General features: G+C 47.1%; 1 protein-coding gene across 6 annotated transcripts in view; it reads left to right on the top strand.

Annotated features, from left to right (window-relative positions):
* Positions 1 to 21,596, top strand: part of LOC124777979 (caskin-2) — a 1,020,751-nt gene that overhangs the window by 928,838 nt on the left and 70,317 nt on the right. For all 6 annotated transcript variants that reach the window (XM_047253543.1, XM_047253546.1, XM_047253541.1 and 3 more), the window contains one exon: positions 10,452 to 10,670. In XM_047253543.1, the coding sequence (XP_047109499.1) occupies positions 10,452 to 10,670 (219 nt within the window). The remainder of the gene's footprint in view (positions 1 to 10,451; positions 10,671 to 21,596) is intronic.

Below are 21,596 nucleotides of genomic sequence, written 5' to 3'. Positions count from 1 at the left end.
TTGGAATTCAAACTTAGCGCCAGTTCGTAGGAGGATGTGGCGGTCGGGCGACGTAGGTTAGCCCAAGTGACCTTTCTTCCAGCCATTTTCATTGCTTAGTAGAGATAATCGTGGTGTGGTGCATTATTGTGTCGGAAATTTGAACTTCGCGCCATTTTTCCGGGTGAGGGGGGGATGTGACACTTTCCCGCCAAAATCAGCCATCTTGAATGATGTCACGGCCACCATCTCGGATGGCATCATGCGATGCTGCCAAGTCTACACGATGCCATCTCGGATGACGTCATCGCCGCCATTTGAATACATCTGGCAACAATGCAGAGTGACCCAATACATATGTTGTCCCAGTACTGCTGAGGTGCCGTCAGCTGCGACGGCTACAAAACAAACGCCCACAATTTCCCGCTTTATAGGTGATGAAACAGTTGAACCTATAGCTTGTATTAGATCATTTGCAATTCGATTAGAAATTCCTGTAAACACAGGAGATATTTCTATGTACTCCACCAAACGAGGATCACATTCTGCAGTTTAGTTCGACAACTGTAATTAATTTTCTCGATTAACAGACGTTGTTGATCCATCATGTCAGCGATAGGTCAGCTCTCGTTTTCCCAGAAAACACAAACATTAATAAGCCTTTTAAGGGTGTCGCTGTTCCGCCTTACCTTTCGATGGTGTAGAGATATTTCATTTCTCAGCTGATCACCAAACGCATTGCCTATTCTTTTTTCTCCAAAAGCAGCTACAGCTTCAGGCGATTGTAGACGGTCAAGAGACAGTTCGTACTCGGTTATCATCTTCACTAAATAGGAATTCACAAACATCATAACAATTTTAATAGAAAAGAGGAAGTTTTAAAGTTGGACAAAATATGGATGTCGAAGTTGCGCCAGCAGAATGACAATCGATTACTCTTAATCGAGAATGATGACGCCTTCCGAAGATAGGCATACCGTTGGCATCACGTGACGAATGGTGGTGCGCTCTATACATGCGAGAGTGCCTGGAGCCTCAGTGGCAGTAACCGGACGACCTCAGAAGACGTCTCCCGCAGATGGAGACAAAACGTCTGGTGGAGATTTTATACATCGACCACGGCCTCTCAGCCCGGAAGTTTCAACTGAAGATAACTTGACTGGACTCCGAATAGCGAACGATGAAATCTGGGCTCGACACGTGACGAAGACAACTAGGGAATTTGTAGAAACATCGCCTAAAGACCAAATAATTACCTGCTTGCAAAAGCTGTGAAAGACTGAAGGATCACTCACTGTTTTTATTATTTGCATTCCTTTACTGACTGATCAATGCCGCCTAGTAACATGTGGCTGGAGGGGGGAGGGTAGTTTACAACCGTGTCTCACGACTTTCCCTTCGATGCCCTTGCAAGTTTCTGTACCAGCTGCGGATAACTTGTCGCTCTGATTAATTTCTGCTGCTTCAAGAATTTCAAAGATTTTATTCCAGTTAACATCGGGAAAAGCTTTCTCTCGATCTACGAATGCTGCAAATGTACACGTATTGTCAGTTTTGGGTCGCCTGTTTGTACGTTTCTCCGGAACCAGAAGTGACCTCCGCGGAGGCCAGTAGCTCCTGCTGGAAGCAGCTGAGTCACACAGGGCAGTCCGCGGGCGCCGAGTGGGAGAGGCCGGCTGCCCCCCTACCACACACTCTGTCCCACTCTCTTTCCAGCGTCGCTTCCAGAATCGGACGGCGGACTGGTGCGCCCGTTGTGCTTTGCCGCCGCGCATCCGACGCTGTTTGACCTGTGCTGACCACTGTGTGAAAAGCTCGCCGAATGGAGCGCTCTCTATGGGTTGACGTGACCACGCGTGTGAGCCCGTCGCGTCTTGTGCGCGCCGCCTGCGTTTGCAGTGAGGCGCGCGTGCTGAGCAGTTGCCGCCAGTGCTGCCACGAGTGGACGTTTTTAATTATCCGACCTCTTTGGAAGACAATCGAAAAAATTAGACACACGGAAGTTCGTACAGGTAAGATTTTCTCCGCTCTGATGGTGGGAGGGTCTTTAAAAATTGATTTTAGAAACATTCGTCAGCTTAACGGGTCGATCAAAGTAGCCGCGAACTCAGTATGTTTAGGGAACAAAATGAAATCGTCAGGCAGCAAGTGCCGTGGTAGGAGCGACGATACGTTTTTTCCACATTTATCTCCGTCAAAAAATTGTTTTACGTACTGTCGATAGCTGGCACTGCGTCGGTGAAGAATGATGCGACGTCTTCGGTTCTTTTTGCTGATTCTGTCGACGATTCGTGACGAGCAGATCGTTAACTCTTGTACGATCGTGGAAAGCAACGGCCCTCAGATGCCCGGTGCTGGCTCACACCTCTACAGTTTTACCTCGCCGGACTCGTCGCGAGATGTCGGTAGCGGGGAGGAGAGTATTGGAACGTACGCTCTGAATTCTGACAGTATACCGTACAGTGGCCCACGACGGCTGTCTTATAGCGCCTGCCATTCACTATACCTGCTCCCGCTGCCATCGATTTTATGCGATCGTCCCACTTCAAATCGCTCTGTACGCTTACTGGTAAGTATTTAACACGTGTGACTTTTTCCACTAATTATTCGACAGTCGTGTAATCAAACGATAACGGACGTTACCGCCTACATCTCAACTGCCAGTCTCCACTTCGTCCATCCACTCCGGGTCTTTCTGAATTGTAGCGTTTTCAGGAAGCACCATTCACATTCGGCGATGACTGAGGTACCGCAAAAACAAATCCGTCGCTACCTCTCGAGCATAAAAGAGTCGAAGAATCACATTTTGAGCATAGCGATATGTTAGTGATCGGCGAGAATACGACTAGGTGGTGGTGCTAGTTGGAAACGTGCCGCGTCCTTTCTTGTCCGGTCATCGCTCTGTGCACTGCGCCCCGGTAACACGGCGGCGGTCATTCATTTCGCAATGTGAGCGGATGTTTAGCGATCTGCTCTCCACACCTTTTATGCTTCGGTCTAGAGATAAACGTGAAGGAAATTAAAAAAAAAGCAAGTGGTTGTTAATCGCCGAGGTGTGGAACAAATCCACGTTGTAGGATGCTTACAGCATCTGGAGGCGGTGGACGATTCTGTGTACCTGCGATCGTTCGTGAGTTACACAGGAGAGGGCGACAAAGAAACAAAACGACGATCGTGTTTCGCAGAGCCGGGATGGGACTGTTAGAATCAGTTCAGATGTGGCAGAAACGAGCAATATCCAAACCGAGGAAGAGGCGCTCCGTAGAGTCGACGTCATTCCCTGTGCTCTTACACGGCTGCGAGCCCTGCTCCGTGAAAACTAGCGACAAGAGCCGAACCGACGTCTTCGCATACAACCAATGCTCCCCGAGCTAGGTAGCGTTGTAAAGCGATCAGTAAACGCGGTTCTCCAATAGCTTCGACTATCAAGGAACTCTGCGAGACCCCTCGCCCAAACCCGCCGCCCCACTACAACAGATAATGGTCGGCTTATGTGCGCCACGTATCGGCTGATTGAATTACACACAGAAAAGAGAGCCGGCATGTGCCTACCACCTGTTCCTACCTGTGCAATAACTCTTAAAGGTTTGCATCTTATGTGGACTCTTACTCAATTACCAACAATTGGAATACTTTTATGTCTTTAGGTGTTTCAGACTAATACACAGCCATAAATGGCGAATATATTTTGATTTTTTTTTTTTTTTACTCTTATAAGGTGTTTAAACAACGCGTAGTCTTCATATACTGTTTAGCAGCTGGATGTGCACCTGCACTTGTACGTCTGAATCGTGTAATATTGTCCAACGATACCGGCACGGTAGATGAATAGTTGTGGTGGTAATGACCGAGATGTCGTCCAATCCAAACAAAAATCCGTCGATCGATCATTATGCCTTATTTGCACTTGGGCGTCCGCTGGAAAACTAAACGGTAAATTATTCTTAACATTGGCAGTAAACTTCTGAACAGAGTACACAAGGACAGAGTGAGAGAAGGGCAGCGGCTGCCCCGTGTCGCCGGCGGCCACACACCCGGTGTGGACAGAGCCGCGCACGCAGTAACTCGGAGTGTTTAGATGAGATACAAAGAGACACTAAAATGTCACACGTGCGTCGCTTCCCCGCTTGGGGTTCACCGAGGCTCTGACGCAATTCACGTTCGACAACGGCGTCCAAACTGCCGCGTGATGAACATTGATTTAGATTTTTTGAAATGTTGCTGCAAAGTTACCCATTTACAACAGTGGACCTCTAGCCGGAAAATGGTGCATCTGTGATATTTTTATCAGATAAAACAATGTTTGTTTTTTCTCGTGTAAATACTGTAAAACTTTGAGTGTGCAGTTCTTTTTTTACATTGAGTACACGAAAAACTTGGGAAACGTGGAGCCCTTAATTCATTTAATATATAAGATGTTCCCATTACAAACTTGTAGGACCTGTAGAGCGAAGTGAGTACATAGTATATTGAACACGAACCCGTGTCCGGTAACGTGCCGTTCCCACTGTGCGACAGTTTCAGATCAGATGCGCAATGCGTCCACGTGTGCTCGGGGAAAGAGAAGAGTCGCACAGTTGCACGCAGTAGGCTAGACAGGATGACGTGTAGGACGTAAGACGATCAGCCGATCTCACCCAAGTTTGACAGAAGAGTTCTGCCCACTGCACTGGAAACTGAAGAGACACCGGGTGGGCTGGAGAGTGTGCACCAGAACACACTTCGTAGGTGCAGTGTATGTGATAACGTTTGTCGTCGCCAAATATAGACGCCATTCTACTGGATCAGTACTGTTCTGTACTAATAGTATGCTGGGCTCTTTTTTGTTTTGGAACAATGTAAACATGTAATGCTTTATGTGTTATACAAACAAATGTGTTTATCTGATAAATGGATGTTTCCTACTGTTTTCTTCCCAATTGCAATCTAACAGCCGTACAAGCATCAGTGCCGGGACAAGGGGGCACCAGTCCATTTTGTTAGTTAGGGTTGCCTACATCAGGGGCAGGTATGCACTCAGGGCCAAACCTATTGACTATTTTGATTGACACGTGCTTAACCTATTGTTATCCTCCCATTGACAGGACCTTAACCTATTGTTCTGCTAAAAGGATCCTTCCTTTTGATTGAGAAGCACTCAACTTATTGCTCCTATGCCCCATCAGGAAACCTCTCACCTCATGGCTACAGGTGCACTTTCAGGTCTGAGTTATTGGATAGCCCCACTCACCCTTTGATTCACTACGTAATGAAATTGATCAATTATTTAATGTCTCCCCCTATGGTAAACCCCCTCTCCTCCCACCCTCTCTCCCGGAAATTGGCGGGAAAAGACTCAGTCGATCGGTCATTTGGAGGGAATTCGGTTGCAGTGTGTGGAATATTGTTTAAACACTGTATACAATACTATGTGCTTGTTTATGGCAGTGAATGGAATATAGTTTATTTATTTAGTTAAAAAATTTGTCCAGAAATCGATTGCTATGTACGGAATATATGGAAATCGGTGCAGAGTGATGATCTCATAACAGGAAATTCAAAGATATATTGTTTATAAAATCGGTTTGTGGGAGCTGAATTTCTCTTGCTCATCATTCTCTGCTGTTTGGAAACGGTCTTGTAAGAAGTAATTACATGGGGCAAACATGTTGCATAACCTAATGTTCGGCCCCTTGTCGGCACTTAACCTATAGTTCTATTAAGTGGTTTTCCACGTTACCCCCATTTTCTTAAACTATTGTACCGCCTGTGATACCAAATCAGGTAATTAGTTATGTCCTCCCACCATTTTCTGGTACACTTTTCGAATTCTACACGCTTTTGAAATCCATTTCTCGCGCATTCTTCTTTGTCACCCACCCCCTTAAACTATTCACTGCGTTTTACATAAAAATTATGAAAATTGACGTAGTGTTCTGTACTTAACATCCTGTTCTGCTCCATGTCACCCACTTACGCACACCCTCCCGTAAACTTTTGTACCACTAACACCACTTTGATATAAAAAATTTATGCAAATTAATTAATTCGATATTCTTCACTTGTATGCGGTAGTTTCTCTTCCATTTGCAGCGTCCTATTGGTCGGTGAAATCGATGGAATACTGCCCTGCAGATGACGAAGAAATTGAAGAAATGTATGATGAAATAAAAGAAATTATTCAGATTGTGAAGGGAGACGAAAATTTAATAGTCATGGGTGACTGGAATTCGAGTGTAGGAAAAGGGAGAGAAGCAAACATAGTAGGTGAATATGGATTGGGGGATAGAAATGAAAGAGGAAGCCGCCTGGTAGAATTTTGCGCAGAGCATAACTTAATCATAGCTAACACTTGGTTCAAGAATCATGAAAGAAGGTTGTATACATGGAAGAACCCTGGAGATACTAAAAGGTATCAGATAGATTATATAATGGTAAGACAGAGATTTAGGAACCAGGTTTTAAATTGTAAGACATTTCCAGGGGCAGATGTGGACTCTGACCACAATCTATTGGTTATGACCTGTAGATTAAAACTGAAGAAACTGCAAAAAGGTGGGAATTTAAGGAGATGGGACCTGGATAAACTAAAAGAACCAGAGGTTGTACAGAGATTCAGGGAGAGCATAAGGGAGCAATTGACAGGAATGGGGGAAATAAATACAGTAGAAGAAGAATGGGTAGCTTTGAGGGATGAAGTAGTGAAGGCAGCAGAGGATCAAGTAGGTAAAAAGACGAGGGCTACTAGAAATCCTTGGGTAACAGAAGAAATATTGAATTTAATTGATGAAAGGAGAAAATATAAAAATGCAGTAAGTGAAACAGGCAAAAAGGAATACAAACGTCTCAAAAATGAGATCGACAGGAAGTGCAAAATGGCTAAGCAGGGATGGCTAGAGGACAAATGTAAGGATGTAGAGGCCTATCTCACTAGGGGTAAGATAGATACCGCCTACAGGAAAATTAAAGAGACCTTTGGAGATAAGAGAACGACTTGTATGAATATCAAGAGCTCAGATGGAAACCCAGTTCTAAGCAAAGAAGGGAAAGCAGAAAGGTGGAAGGAGTATATAGAGGGTCTATACAAGGGCGATGTACTTGAGGACAATATTATGGAAATGGAAGAGGATGTAGATGAAGATGAAATGGGAGATACGATACTGCGTGAAGAGTTTGACAGAGCACTGAAAGACCTGAGTCGAGACAAGGCCCCCGGAGTAGACAATATTCCATTGGAACTACTGACAACCGTGGGAGAGCCAGTCCTGACAAAACTCTACCATCTGGTGAGCAAGATGTATGAAACAGGCGAAATACCCTCAGACTTCAAGAAGAATATAATAATTCCAATCCCAAAGAAAGCAGGTGTTGACAGATGTGAAAATTACCGAACTATCAGCTTAATAAGTCACAGCTGCAAAATACTAACACGAATTCTTTACAAACGAATGGAAAAACTAGTAGAAGCCAACCTCGGGGAAGATCAGTTTGGATTCCGTAGAAACACTGGAACACGTGAGGCAATACTGACCCTACGACTTATCTTAGAAGAAAGATTAAGGAAAGGCAAACCTACGTTTCTAGCATTTGTAGACTTAGAGAAAGCTTTTGACAATGTTGACTGGAATACTCTCTTTCAAATTCTGAAGGTGGCAGGGGTAAAATACAGGGAGCGAAAGACTATTTACAATTTGTACAGAAACCAGGTGGCAGTTATAAGAGTCGAGGGACATGAAAGGGAAGCAGTGGTTGGGAAGGGAGTAAGACAGGGTTGTAGCCTCTCCCCGATGTTGTTCAATCTGTATATTGAGCAAGCAGTAAAGGAAACAAAAGAAAAATTCGGAGTAGGTATTAAAATTCATGGAGAGGAAATAAAAACCTTGAGGTTCGCCGATGACATTGTAATTCTGTCAGAGACAGCAAAGGACTTGGAAGAGCAGTTGAATGGAATGGACAGTGTCTTGAAAGGAGGATATAAGATGAACATCAACAAAAGCAAAACAAGGATAATGGAATGTAGTCTAATTAAGTCGGGTGATGCTGAGGGAATTAGATTAGGAAATGAGACACTTAAAGTAGTAAAGGAGTTTTGCTATTTGGGGAGCAAAATAACTGATGATGGTCGAAGTAGAGAGGATATAAAATGTAGGCTGGCTATGGCAAGGAAAGCGTTTCTGAAGAAGAGAAATTTGTTAACATCCAGTATTGATTTAAGTGTCAGGAAGTCATTTCTGAAAGTATTCGTATGGAGTGTAGCCATGTATGGAAGTGAAACATGGACGATAAATAGTTTGGACAAGAAGAGAATAGAAGCTTTCGAAATGTGGTGCTACAGAAGAATGCTGAAGATTAGATGGGTAGATCACATAACTAATGAGGAAGTATTGAATAGGATTGGGGAGAAGAGAAGTTTGTGGCACAACTTGACCAGAAGAAGGGATCGGTTGGTAGGACATGTTCTGAGGCATCAAGGGATCACCAATTTAGTATTGGAGGGCAGCGTGGAGGGTAAAAATCGTAGAGGGAGACCAAGAGATGAATACACTAAGCAGATTCAGAAGGATGTAGGTTGCAGTAGGTACTGGGAGATGAAAAAGCTTGCACAGGATAGAGTGGCATGGAGAGCTGCATCAAACCAGTCTCAGGACTGAAGACCACAACAACAACAACAACTGCTGCTGCTGTCAGTGTGGGAGCACTGTCCGCCATTGTTTTCTGCAGATGACACTTTCATTGGGAAAAACTATGTTGTACACATCGCCATATTGCACTGGCAGTTAAACCCCGCAAAAGTTGTCTACAGATCATCAAATACATACAAGATTCACAATAATATTGGGAGCGAGGAACATATTTACCAGTGTAACAACAATTAAATATTACGATTGCTGCTTCAGTCTGACACCGATCGATGTACGTGTAATGTCTCCTATTGACGGCGGTGGTTCTGGAATGAATCTCAGTATCTGTGGCACACACAATTTTTCACGTAGAAATGTCTTTCGTACCCCCACGGTTATCGTTGTGGTGAATCTGTGTGTCCATCACGGTAGGACATACACTCTTTTTCTCTGGTTGTGTAAGAAATAAGCCACACTAACATTACACTACAATATATACACATTTTACACAAACAGTGCAGTTATCTGTACAATGCCCGAAAAAGTTGTGGTATATCTACAGAAGTTATGGGTTACCTACACTCACCTGGCTATATGTCTCGATTCTCCTCAGCCTTAGGAAATTGTCGACATAGTCTTCGAATCAGCGCTTCTGGAAGGTGCTGCATCCTGCCAAGATTCTCTCAAACAAGTGTTACGAAGGACGGGCATCCGGTACTATGCGATAACGAATACCGCACCCACAGACGCAGTGCTCGGAAAGACATCACCGACGTGAGTTCGTGTACTGTAATCGACATCACTGTCGATAGAACAAGGAACGTGTGAGGGTACACTTAGGGGTGCCGATGAGGGGACGTATTGTTACAGCCATATTGCCCATCCTGTTTGTACACTATAGCAGGTCCAACTGAACACTCGCATTGCCGTATTTTGCAGCTGTGTTCTCCAAATGGATCTATCACCACTTACATTCGGATATACTCCTCAGTGCATTGAAATCACAATTCACCGTGTCCAATCTATCCTTCCATTACGACTAGATATACATAATTTTTTTGTTTTTTTACGTGAATAGTAGTTTCACTACTTCCCACAAACATATGTCAGAACATAAGCCACAGTACCTTTACGTTCAAGCAGCAGCATGTGCACCAACAATTAAACCTTGCAAAGTAGCCTACAGGTCGCCAAAAACGGAAACACTCTTCCTCGATTACACTGCTGTGCCACTGAGGACAGCACCTCGTATATTAGAGCGGGATACCGATCTCCGACCCAGCAATATATCACCACTTACTGTGTCGATGTAGTAAACGTACAGTTCATATCCTCTGGGTTCGTTTTCGAAATATTACATTCTCACTCCTCTCTACAGGTCTCAGAAGTTCGTACGGGGAATTCCGGAATACACCGTACGGGGTCATTCGCAGGCAGCTCTGGGGTTTCGCGAGATATACAGAGTAGAGACAGACGTCAGCGGACAGAGCAGTCTCCGCTCACATTGCAGGTGTCGAGTCTGTGCAGCGTTTGTGACGCGAGTACGGCCAGAAGAGGTCGCCTCTGCGGCGGCAGCCCACTTGGCAAGTCTGTTAACTGTGTTGCCCATCTGCAGGTGCAGACCAGTTCTGTGCAACAGTGCGGACTTGATGGATTGTTTACACTTTCTGTCGCGCGCGGGGGCTCACACACACACACACACACACACACACACAGACATGCACTGGCTATGCCACGGCTCATATTACGAATAGAAAGTTGCTGATATGCTCTGACCACTGAAATACATAATTTTTGTGTGCACGTTGTAGTTTTTGCGCTGTTGTGCGGGGCAGAGCGGCGTGTGACGCGGCGACGTTGTTGTGTTGGCAGTGGGCGGTATGAGCCGGCCGCCCAAGCCGGCGCCGCAGGTGAAGAAGGTGGCGCCGCCCGCGGTGCCCGACCAGTACCAGGCGCAGCAGCAGCAGCAGCAGCAGGGCCAGCAGTACCGGCTGTCCGGCTCCTCCTTCGGCTCGGCCGGCTACTCCTCCAGCTCGGACGACGGGCTGCTCACGCCCGCCGACGTCACGCCCCAGCAGCAGGCCGCGCAGCGTGAGTACACCATCCAGCCTGCGTGGCGCCTGCACCGTACGGTGTGTGCTTCCTGCAAACAACGGCTCTCTATAAAACTCCCATTTTCTCATCGTGGTCATTTCCCGACACGTCTGGAAGTGAGTAATACGTTGCCGACTCTTCCCGGAAAGTACGCCGGCCGGTGTGGCCGTGCGGTTCTAGACGCTTCAGTCTGGAACCGCGGGACCGCTACGGTCGCAAGTTCGAATCCTGCCTCGGGCACGGATGTGTGTGATGTCCTTAGGTTAGTTAGGTTTAAGTAATTCTAAGTGCTAGGGGACTGATGACCACAGATGTTAAGTCCCATAGTGGTCAGAGCCATTTGAACCGGAAAGTACGCTTTCCGTACTACGCGACGCACGCCTGCTCTCGCCTCGACTAAGGTGAGCGCTGCCCTTATCGAGTGCGCCGCTGTCGCTCGTTTCTTTTCTGTGCCTTTTATTAATCCGACCTTTCAAAGAGGCCTCACCGATGAGCAGCAGCGAGAGCTGCTGCGAAACCACACGTAGTCAGCTATCGCCACTACTCGGGTGCCGAAAATTCCAGTCGTCGGAGTGGAGCGGCACACACTTCATTCTACTAGTTCTCACCCTGAGAAACGAAAGTTGTCTATCGGGTGTTACCAGGCAGATTGTGGCCCTGGCCGTCGGCTCCGCCCCTGGCCCGAATGTCGGCAGGAGCGACGCGTCGGCTGCCGCGGCCCCGCTACTCCCAGTCCGGCGAGCCCTCTGCTGTGCGCGTTCCCACGGTTCGACGTTCCACCCTGCCTGAGCTACGTTTCTGATTTCGATTCGATTGTTGTTCTGGCTCGAGACGATGTTGCTACTGTATAAACTCATTTCTATTATACTCTCACTGTTGTCGTTTACCTCAAAACCGACCGCACGAGCTGTCGTAAACTGTGTTCTACGTACGCTCTCCGAGCTGCTCTATCCAGTGCGAGCCTTCTATGCTGCTTCAGTAAAGTTTGGAAGGTAGGAGACGAGGTACTGGCAGAAGTAAAGCTTTGAGTACCGGGCGTGAGTCGTGCTTCGGTAGCTCAGTTGGTAGAGCACTTGCTCGCGAAAGGCAAAGGTCCCGAGTTCGAGTCTCGGTTGGGCACACAGTTTTAATCTGCCAGGAAGTTTCATATCAGCGCACACTCCGCTGCAGAGCGGAAATCTCATTCTGGAGATTAATCAATTCATAAAAAATCTAAAGGGTCAAGTAATCGGATGTTACTCATAGTGACACATCCCTCTACTGTAGCGTGTCGTCGTTTCAAAGATGTTATACTACCCTATTGACCATACGCGAAATATTACAACGTTTCTCCAGTGTAGAACATTTTTTACTGCGTTACTGTACTTTCGTTACAAGTGAACCTACATTTATAAATACCGTACAAAATCTGCATGTGATGTTTTACATTAAAAAAATGCTAAACTTATTTCTTTACATAAATGGCCAACATGAGTCATCTCAAACTTCGTTAAGCTTCGTACATGCAGTCAGTACAGAAAATATAGACCCGAAAAAAACCTAGTAACGTGAACGCGTATAGCTGTCGTATTAGAGCGTGTCCAGTGGCAGGTTAAGTGGCGACGTGCGCGCTGCACTTGGTCTAATCTCTTCTTCGCTGCCTCTACGATGGCGACACGCAGCTGCACTTTTGCGGAACTGCGGGCGCCTGAGGTTTGTGTGACGCTCTCGTCTGACCTGTCGCCTTTGCTGCGGCGTTCAGTATTTACTATTCGACGTGGACCTCATACGCTTCAGCAATATTCTACGACGGGTCGCAAGAGTGTTTCCAAAGCAAATCGATTTCGTACGGCTACGACCCTACTAGAGTCCCACGGGGAATACGAGACGTTATTTCAGTGTTTACACATCACGTCGGTTTGTTATAAGGTTCTGCGTCATGCGTACCAGGAAAATTTCGATCCAGACGCCAACCGGGTTAGATGTCTCATAGGGAAGTGTTTTCTTAAGAACGCGTCTAGGTGATACTGAATGAAAAAAGTTTTTGAAGCGCAGTCGAGATTGTTTTTGATTGCTGTCACGTCACGAGCCCCATCTCTGACAGGGAGGCAGTTGAATCGACAACGATTACCATAGAACAGAGCACTATATTATAGCAAGTAGGAAGTTATATATGCTCGGTAAACTAGAAAAACAGGAAGAAGTGGTGTATCTCGAGGATGAACTCGAAATATTTAGCTCTGGACAGGATCGTGACTCAGTTTTAGAAAAATAATTTATCACCAAGTGCTCTGTACATATGTACAGGATATGACTGTTCCTTATGGGAGGGACCCTCCACGGTATTCACTTTTTCTGTAAAGAAAGTTCTGAAGAACTGTATAAAATTGCACACGAGGTGTGAAAAAAAAGCTTGTCACACATGAGAGATACTGATCAAAACGCATTCGTCTATGAAAAAGGCAGTGCGTTAAGCCCTCCACGACTTACCGTGACAGAATGTTATTCAAAGACCTTTCACCAGATCCAAATAAATCCTAGTCATACGTAAAGGCTTAATGGACAGTATCAGTGGCAATCTCGGACTTTTCGCAGCCGGTACAGTAACTGGCGCGTAAATTGTTTCCGGTAAAAGTTGCAGTAATATCCGTGTACTCCACGAATAGAGAAAAACCTGGTGCGAACACTGGCGACTGCAGTAGCTCTTAAAGCTCTTAGGAAGTGCAAAATTGTGGACCTGACGAGGTGTAAAACCGAGGTATCCTTCGACTACAGGATAAGTGGGTCACAGGCAGATAGCGAGGAACTGCGGTTATCTGCAAAAGAGTTCACATACGCAACACTTGTATTTACAGAACGTAAGTTACGACAGTACTTACAGCTCCGAGGCCACGGTAACAGCGTTTAACTGGCAGCACGTGCAACCGAGGGCCTTGTCACCTTGTTACCTGGGTAGCGGGACGCTGACAGATCTCTACTGCCGGAGGCATCCGTAGAAATTAGCGATGGACCATTAATCGCAGTTAATCGATTAATCGTGATCGTTCTGGCAACAACCGCTTATCTTAATATTCAATTTCTTATGTTCTTCTATTTTAAGTAAAGCCTAGTGAGTGTGACTTTCTGTGTATTACGACAAGGAAAGTGGAAAGATTTGGTGTCGACGTCAGCGCCCCAGCCCCAGCAGTTGCAGTCCACGCGACAGGAGCCACAGGCGACTGCGCAGACGCCAGTGCGTGCGACACGTCCCCGCAAAGCTCGACTGCGGCGACCGAATACCCTCACGCAAAGGATACTTCACATCAGGACACGAATTTACCGTGCAGGAAGTCTGCTACGGGCTGTGTTGGCAACTAGGCTTAAAAAAGCTAACAAAGCGTCAGAGACGGAAATAACGATCTAAATAATGAAGGGAGCCACTGCTCCTTAAGCGACGGTATTTTCACGTAAGGTATTAATTTACTTAGTGAGTTGTACGGCAAACCCGAAGACTGGCGAAATTATTCGCAAATGATGACGGGAAGACGCGAATATTCAGTAGACCGGAACTCCACCGTGTGGACGCGCGGGATTTTCGGCGATTTATTGCAAACGCCGATGCCAGGAGACGTAGATAATTCTGTACTGTGTGTCAGTTCAGAAATAGTTGACGTTACAAGTGTGTCTGAACATGAACGCCCTTAGAATGGGCTGTAACGAAACCTTGTTCCTTCTGTCGTAGTCTGTATCGCAGTTGCTGATTGGTACAAGGAGAGAGCCCGAGAGTCTTCCTAGGGCCAGTTACTGAAAAATTTTGGTTTCACAAGCATATTCACTCGGTATCTCTGTCAAAAACGATGACCTTAGGTTTACTAATAAATGTTAAATAGGTATATATTTCTGCAAAAAATAAAAAATGGTGATTATATACATACAGTAAAACCCAGTTATCCGAATGCGGGTCAACAGAGATCTGGGTCTTCCGAAAAACGCAATACCAAAAAACAAAACAAGGAAAAACCGCGGAACTAATCCTTGGCTAGGGTGTGTTTCGGCTGCGGTGAGTAGGGAGACAAGTACGCATGAGTTGTTTCTCGATCCACGGACTCACTAGCGTGCACAAGGCTACTCTGTTAGCAGTAGTGCGTTCCACTTGCTTCTTTCTGTTGCGTGCGGATTTTTGTGCTATGGCGTCTAAGCGTAACCGGTTGTGACTACTGTCACTCATAAAGTAGCTGTTATCAATGAAGTTGAAAAAGGAAACTGTTGCGGCTAGTTACGGAATTCGTGTTCCTACTGTTTCAGAATGGGTCAAGTCGAAATCTAAACTATGAAGCTACGAAGAATGCTCATAAAGAACAGTGAAAACGTCCGAGTTTGAAAAAGTTGGCGAAGCTCTCATCTGTGGTTCACCAACAGCGAGAAAAGGCGTGCATCTGAATGGCGCATTGCTGCAAGAGAAAGATAAAATGTTAGCTGAGTTATTAGTTGAGGAAGGAAAATATTTTTTTCCAAGCTCGGGCGAGGAGAGGGGGTGGGTGGGGGGGGGGGGGGTACACAGGTTCAGAAACAAATACGACATTCAGCAACTGAATGTATGTGGAGAAAAGTTGTGGCTCTGAGCACTATGGGACTTAACATCTGTGGTCATCAGTCCCCTAGAACTTAGAACTACTTAAACCTAACTAACCTAAGGACATCACACACATCCATGCCCGAGGCAGGATTCGAACCTGCGACCGTAGCAGTCGCACGGTTCCGGACTGCGCGCCTAGAACCGCGAGACCACCGCGGCCGGCCGGAGAAAAGTTGTCTGCAGTCCTAGACGCAGTTGATGTTTTCGAAACAGAGTTTGAAGATTGCGCCCGAGGGTACACTAAAGACCAAACTTACAGTGCCGATGAAACAGGAGTTAATTTCGAGATGTTGCCTACAAAATCCTTTGCTTTCTGAAAAAAACAAAACAAAAACGGCTCTGAGCACTATGGGACTTAACATCTAAGGTCATCAGTCCCCTAGACTTAGTACTACTTAAACCTAAGGACAACACACACACCCATGCCCGAAGCAGGATTCGAACCTGCGACCGTTGCAGTCGCGAAGCGGCTAGAACCGCTCGGCCTCCGCGGCCGGCAACAAAAGTAATTTTAACTTTGATAAATAACATACGTGCAGGCTACAAAGAGATTTCGGAATTCGTTTCACCTTCAAAAGTTTTAAAAATTACATACTGTAATTAGGGTACAAAATACTGTACAAAAATACGGTGCAAAATGCTGTAGTACATGTTATCGGAAATAGCTTCCCCCCTTCAATTCTGTTAACCAGTGTTGTAATGTATTTCATAAAATTGGGCATGTGTTGTTCATCATAAAAAGTGTGGTAGCATCGCTTTTTTTAATAAAAAAATAGTTTTTGGGGTATTCAGTTTAGACCCAAAAATACATAACGTAACGATTTGTGGAATAATCGATCCGATTAAATGAAAATGCCAGATAATGAACACTTAGTCGTAAGCGGCCATCGTTAGGAGAAAAGTCGCCGAGCACGTCGCGGGGAAGTGCTTAGAAAACCTCGGACAACCACGTTTCAGCGCACAGACTAGAAACACTGTGACGTTGTAGAAGTAACACAGCTGGCACGGGGTTTCGCGGCTCTGTCGTCTCTCTGCTGTCGTCTGTTCGGCGTTACTTAGCAGCGCTGACAGCTGCGACGTGATTAGCGGGGGCTAAAGGCCACGCGAGAAGCACAGGCCCGCGCGGCAAACCACACAACTTCACTCCACCCCAGCGCACCACCTCACTACCCCTCCCGCCTGCACTATGCTTCACTTCCAGTGGGCTCGCTGTCCCGTGAGACTTTTGCACCGCACGACTCTGTTTGTGTTCCTTTTTCCCGGCTGTAAGAGTATTTGTTTGACTCGTAGTTACTGTTATTTCCTGTGTGCTACTGAACAACGTCTGTAGGAAGTTGGTGGAAAGTTGTGAGTGGAAAAGTTGGAGGACGTTTTCTCCGGCAGGAGATTGCAGACGGTCTGCACGTTACGTGGACGCTGTGGCGCGAGAGTGAAGCACTCCACGGGCAGCCGTCGCTCTCCGTTACCGGTGTAATCGACGGACTGCCGCAGCTTTCGGTACAACCGAAAACGCTGTTCTGAAGATTGCCGAGGGAACGTCCGAGAAAGAAAATAAATCTGAAGCAACATCGAAACTTTAAAGCCCTAGGCGAAAACGTTGTACGGATAACCTGAATACCGGCATAGATAAGTTTGCAGAGGATGCGATGCTCCGTCACGTTTACGATTATCATCGCAGAAGTGAACATCCGACACAGAGAATCGGAACCTCTTCGAGGCTGTCGCACATCGTCATTCACAGTTTTACACAATTTGCGCCGTTCGCTACAGACATTTCTGTCGTCGTGCGCGCTGTTGATAGAGACTGGGAGGTTTTCCATTATCACCGTAGAAACGCACCTCGGACAGATTCAGCTGAAAGTTTGGACTATGCAGTTTGCGTCTGAAGAGTACACGGAAAGACAAGGTTAAGTCTATTTTTTAGATTTTGTCCCACGACAAAATTCTGTTCATCTGGTGTGAGTCAAGTCATCTATCGCACAAGGTGTTCGTGACTGATTGGGTTTTAGGAATAACGTTGTTTCTCAATATTCTGCTTTTATTTCGAACGAACTTGACTGTGTATAAGCCGACCGCACGGTGTGTGTGTGTGTGTGTGTGTGTGTGTGTGTGTGTGTGTGTGTGCAGACGCCACTGTTCCACGTATTCGGGACAAGCACAACAGAATAAACATTTATTTGGTTTAGTCTACTGTTTTGTCTAAGGAATAGTGTCTACGGTACCAAGTACCGTCATGGGGCCGCTCGACTGTGAAACACGTTACAGTGCGCAACTAAAATATTTTGTAGGAAACATTGGTAAAATATTTTTCTATGTGACAGCTAAAATGCGATACAAAGTGAGAACTCAAAATATATTCATGCCCTGATGCGCAGCCGCCAAACCGGCTTACATTTTACGAGTATTAAGAAGACGCAAATTGCTAGCGGGAGCGACAGGGGAACCGCCAGAGGGCAGAGTTTTACAAGTCAAAATGTACAAGATGCCGTGCAACGTAACAAGATGCATAATGAACCCGACTCCGTGAAGCGCGTACAGAACCAGCGTGCGGACACCGCCGCTCCGCAGGTTCATTTGGTTTTTTCTCGACGGCCGGTCCACTGTAGAGTGCGAAAGAATTAACTCGCACGCCCTGTACCAACTGCCTGTGGCAGCCCTCGGACTGCACTGTGACGTCGGCGACTGGTCTCGGAACGGTTCCGAAAACCGGAGTGACGTGCGAGCGACTGGAGCGGGTGCGGCTCGCTGCTGTCACCGAGACCGAGACTGCTGCCACGAATAGATCTCGGCGCCGGCTGTTTATACACGGCTAGCGCTAACAAAACGCGAAACCCCGTCTCGAGGGGCTGTATACACAGCGCGTTACATCCAAATGTTCGCTCCGTCAGACACGTGGTGTGTGCGGCGTGTCGTGATTTACAAAACCAGGCGGGCAACAGCCCTAAAGATAGCGGCCGAGGGGGAAGAGCGAGCCGAGCCTGGCGGCGACCAAGCCGAACACTGTGCCAGCAGCCGACGGCCGGAGGTACGAGGCAGTTCCAGTGAAAGTAAATTACCTCTGAGGGTAGGAGAGTACTTCAACGAAAAAGTCTTGCACCGAACGTGAAAACTGAGCAGCACGGCGATGCAGCCTGCCACGCTACCAGACGACTAGAGTGATGTTGACTCCCGTCTGCAGGCGGGCCCACGGTCCGTCGGCCACGGGAGCACCTACAAATCCGCAGCGCGCATTTTGAATCGATGGCGACGCAGAGCGCAGACACGCGCCAAGGGCATTTGTTTTCCAGTACACGGCTTCACACAGCGCAAACTACAGAAGTAGTAATCACGCGGTACAGTCACATTAATGCGACGACTCGTGAGAAGCCCGAGTAGCCACCCCATGCAGCGCGCGACATGCCGACAGGGATGTGAAGACGTGTGCCGACTGCGCTGCTGTCGGGGGGCCCCACCCACGTGCACCTGCAGTTAATTGGCCGGGGGAGTACCGTAGACTCGACCGCCTGCTCTTCGAACCGCGCGCGTTCGCTGCGAGCTCGTGCCGAGAGAACGACAAAGTTCGTGCAGGGGTGCACGTGGCTGCCAGTGCCACATGAGTACTTGTGTCGATCCGCTGTGCATTCCAGAATGACGATATCGACCGGATAATGCCACGAAAACATTCCCCACACCGTAACGCTGTCTCCCTTGTGCCAGACCCTTACGACGATTGTTGCGGGGCAATACACACCGACGGCCGTCTGAACGATGTAGCGTAAAACGCGATTCATTTGACAGGGTCACCTGCCGCCCAGCTGCGGCAGCAGTCAGGTTGGGTTTACGAACGAGGCACCTGTTGTGGAGGCTCAAGTGCAGCGACGTTCGCCGAAAGGTCGCCGAGGAAACAGTGTCGGTAGTCCTTCGGGTCAGCTGGTCAGCAGTTGCACGTCTGTCACGTCGCAGTCGCCTCGGATAGAGCCGTTTTGCCCTGCACGGTGTACTTTAACCATGGCGGCACGCCAACACTTGACAAACTTGGCCGTTTCAGAAATTTATCGAGTGTTCGCTAGAAAGCCAATGATGGTGACTTTTGGACGTCAGGTACACCGCATCATTTCTGCATTACGGCAGCGACTGCACCGCTAGCCGCGTCCCCACGACACGCTTTATACAGGGTGTTACCAAAAGGTACGGCCAAACTTTCAGGAAACATTCCTCACACACAAAGAAAGAAAATATGTTATGTGGACATGTGTCCGCAAACGCTTAATTTCCATGTTAGAGCTCATTTCATTACTTCTCTTCAAATCACATTAATCATGGAATGGAAACACACACCAACAGAACGTACCAGCCTGACTTCAAACACTTTGTTACAGGATATGTTCAAAATGTCCTCCGTTAGCGAGGATACATGCATCCACCCTTCGTCGGATGGAATCCCTGATGCGCTGATGCAGCCATGGAGAATGGCGTATTGTATCACAGCCGTCCACAATACGAGCACGAAGAGTCTCTACATTTGGTACCGAGGTTGCGTAGACAAGAGATTTCAAATGCCCCCATAAACGAAAGTCAAGAGGGTTGAGGTCAGGAGAGCGTGGGGGCCATGGAATTGGTCCGCCTCTACCAATCCGTCGGTCACCGAATCTGTTGTTGAGAAGCGTACGAACGCTTCGACTGAAATGTGCAGAAACTCCATCGTGCATGAACCACATGTTGTGTCGCACTTGTAAAGGCACATGTTCTAGCAGCACAGGTAGAGTATCCCGTATGAAATCACGATAACGTGCTCCATTGAGCGTAGGTGGAAGAACATGGGGCCCAATCAAGACATCACCAACAATGCCTGCCCAAACGTTCACATAAAATCTGTGTTGATGACGTGATTGCACAATTGCGTGCGGATTCTCGTCACCCCACACATGTTGATTGTGAAAATTTACAATTTGATCACGTTGGAATGAAGCCTGATCCGCAAAGAGAACATTTGCACTGAAATGAGGCTTGACACATTGTTGGAGGAACCATTCCCAGAAGTGTACCCTTGGAGGCCAATCAGCTGCCGATAGTGCCTGCACACGCTGTACATGGTAGGGAAACAACTGGTTCTCCCGTAGCACTCTCCATACACTGATGTGGTCAACGTTACCTTCTACAGCTGCAACTTCTCTGACGCTGACATTAGGGTTATCGTCAACTGCACCAAGAATTGCCTCGTCCATTGCAGGTGTCCTCGTCGTTCTAGGTCTTCCCCAGTCGCGAGTCATAGGCTGGAATGTTCCGTGCTCCCTAAGACGCCGATCAATTGCTTCGAACGTCTTCCTGTCGGGACACCTTCGTTCTGGAAATCTGTCTCGATACAAACGTACCGCGCCACGGCTATTGCCCCGTGCTAATCCATACATCAAATGGGCATCTGCCAACTACGCATTTGTAAACATTGCACTGACTGCAAAACCACGTTCGTGATGAACACTAACCTGTTGATGCTACGTACTGATGTGCTTGATGCTAGTACTGTAGAGCAATGAGTCGCATGTCAACACAAGCACCGAAGTCAACATTACCTTCCTTCAATTGGGCCAACTGGCGGTGAATCGAGGAAGAACAGTACACACTGACGAAACTAAAATGAGCTCTAACATGGAAACTAAGCGTTTCCGGACACATGTCCACATAACATCTTTTCCTTATTTGTGTGTGAGGAATGTTTCCTGAACGTTTGGCCGTACCTTTTTGTTAACACCCTGTATACCCTGCCACCTGCCGTCTGTGGATGATTATCGCACGTTGACGTCGAACGAAGGCGTTAGTCACGTCATTCTGCTGTAACACACGAAAGAAACGAACACGAAGAGAATGAACGTAAATGACCGTACGCCGCTGCTGTTGCGTTTTTCCGGCAGCGGCCAGCGCGCTGTTCGCCTTTCGGTTTGCAGACAGACCGACGTATCCGTGCACAGTCGGCCGAGAACGAGCGCTAGAAAATGTCTGGACTGCCTGCCAAGGAGGACTGCGCGCTCTGACTAGTTCCTCTCGTCTACGGAGCGATTTGTAGGACGCTGCGCTATTTTCCACTTGACGCTGCGTCTCGAAGCTCCGTAAGCAGGTCTTCCTGGGACCTGCCAGTTCAGCTCTGTGACGCTCTTGCGTGAGTCGGACACGGTTGTGATTTTTCGTGTTGCCATTCCTTGTACAAATTCAATATCTCTCGCTTGTCATTTGGACTGGTTGCTCTTGTATTTGCCGTGTTAGCAGATAGAATTATTGGACATAAGGTCATCCTGTTATGCAAAACACTGTTCTTTATCGAGTCCTACTTCACCTGACGTATAGTATTTTATGCA

This window comes from Schistocerca piceifrons, chromosome 2, assembly GCF_021461385.2.
Source record: "Schistocerca piceifrons isolate TAMUIC-IGC-003096 chromosome 2, iqSchPice1.1, whole genome shotgun sequence".
Lineage (NCBI taxonomy): Eukaryota > Metazoa > Arthropoda > Insecta > Orthoptera > Acrididae > Schistocerca > Schistocerca piceifrons.
Note: the sequence above shows the minus strand (reverse complement) of the source record. Positions and strands in the feature narration are given on the sequence as shown.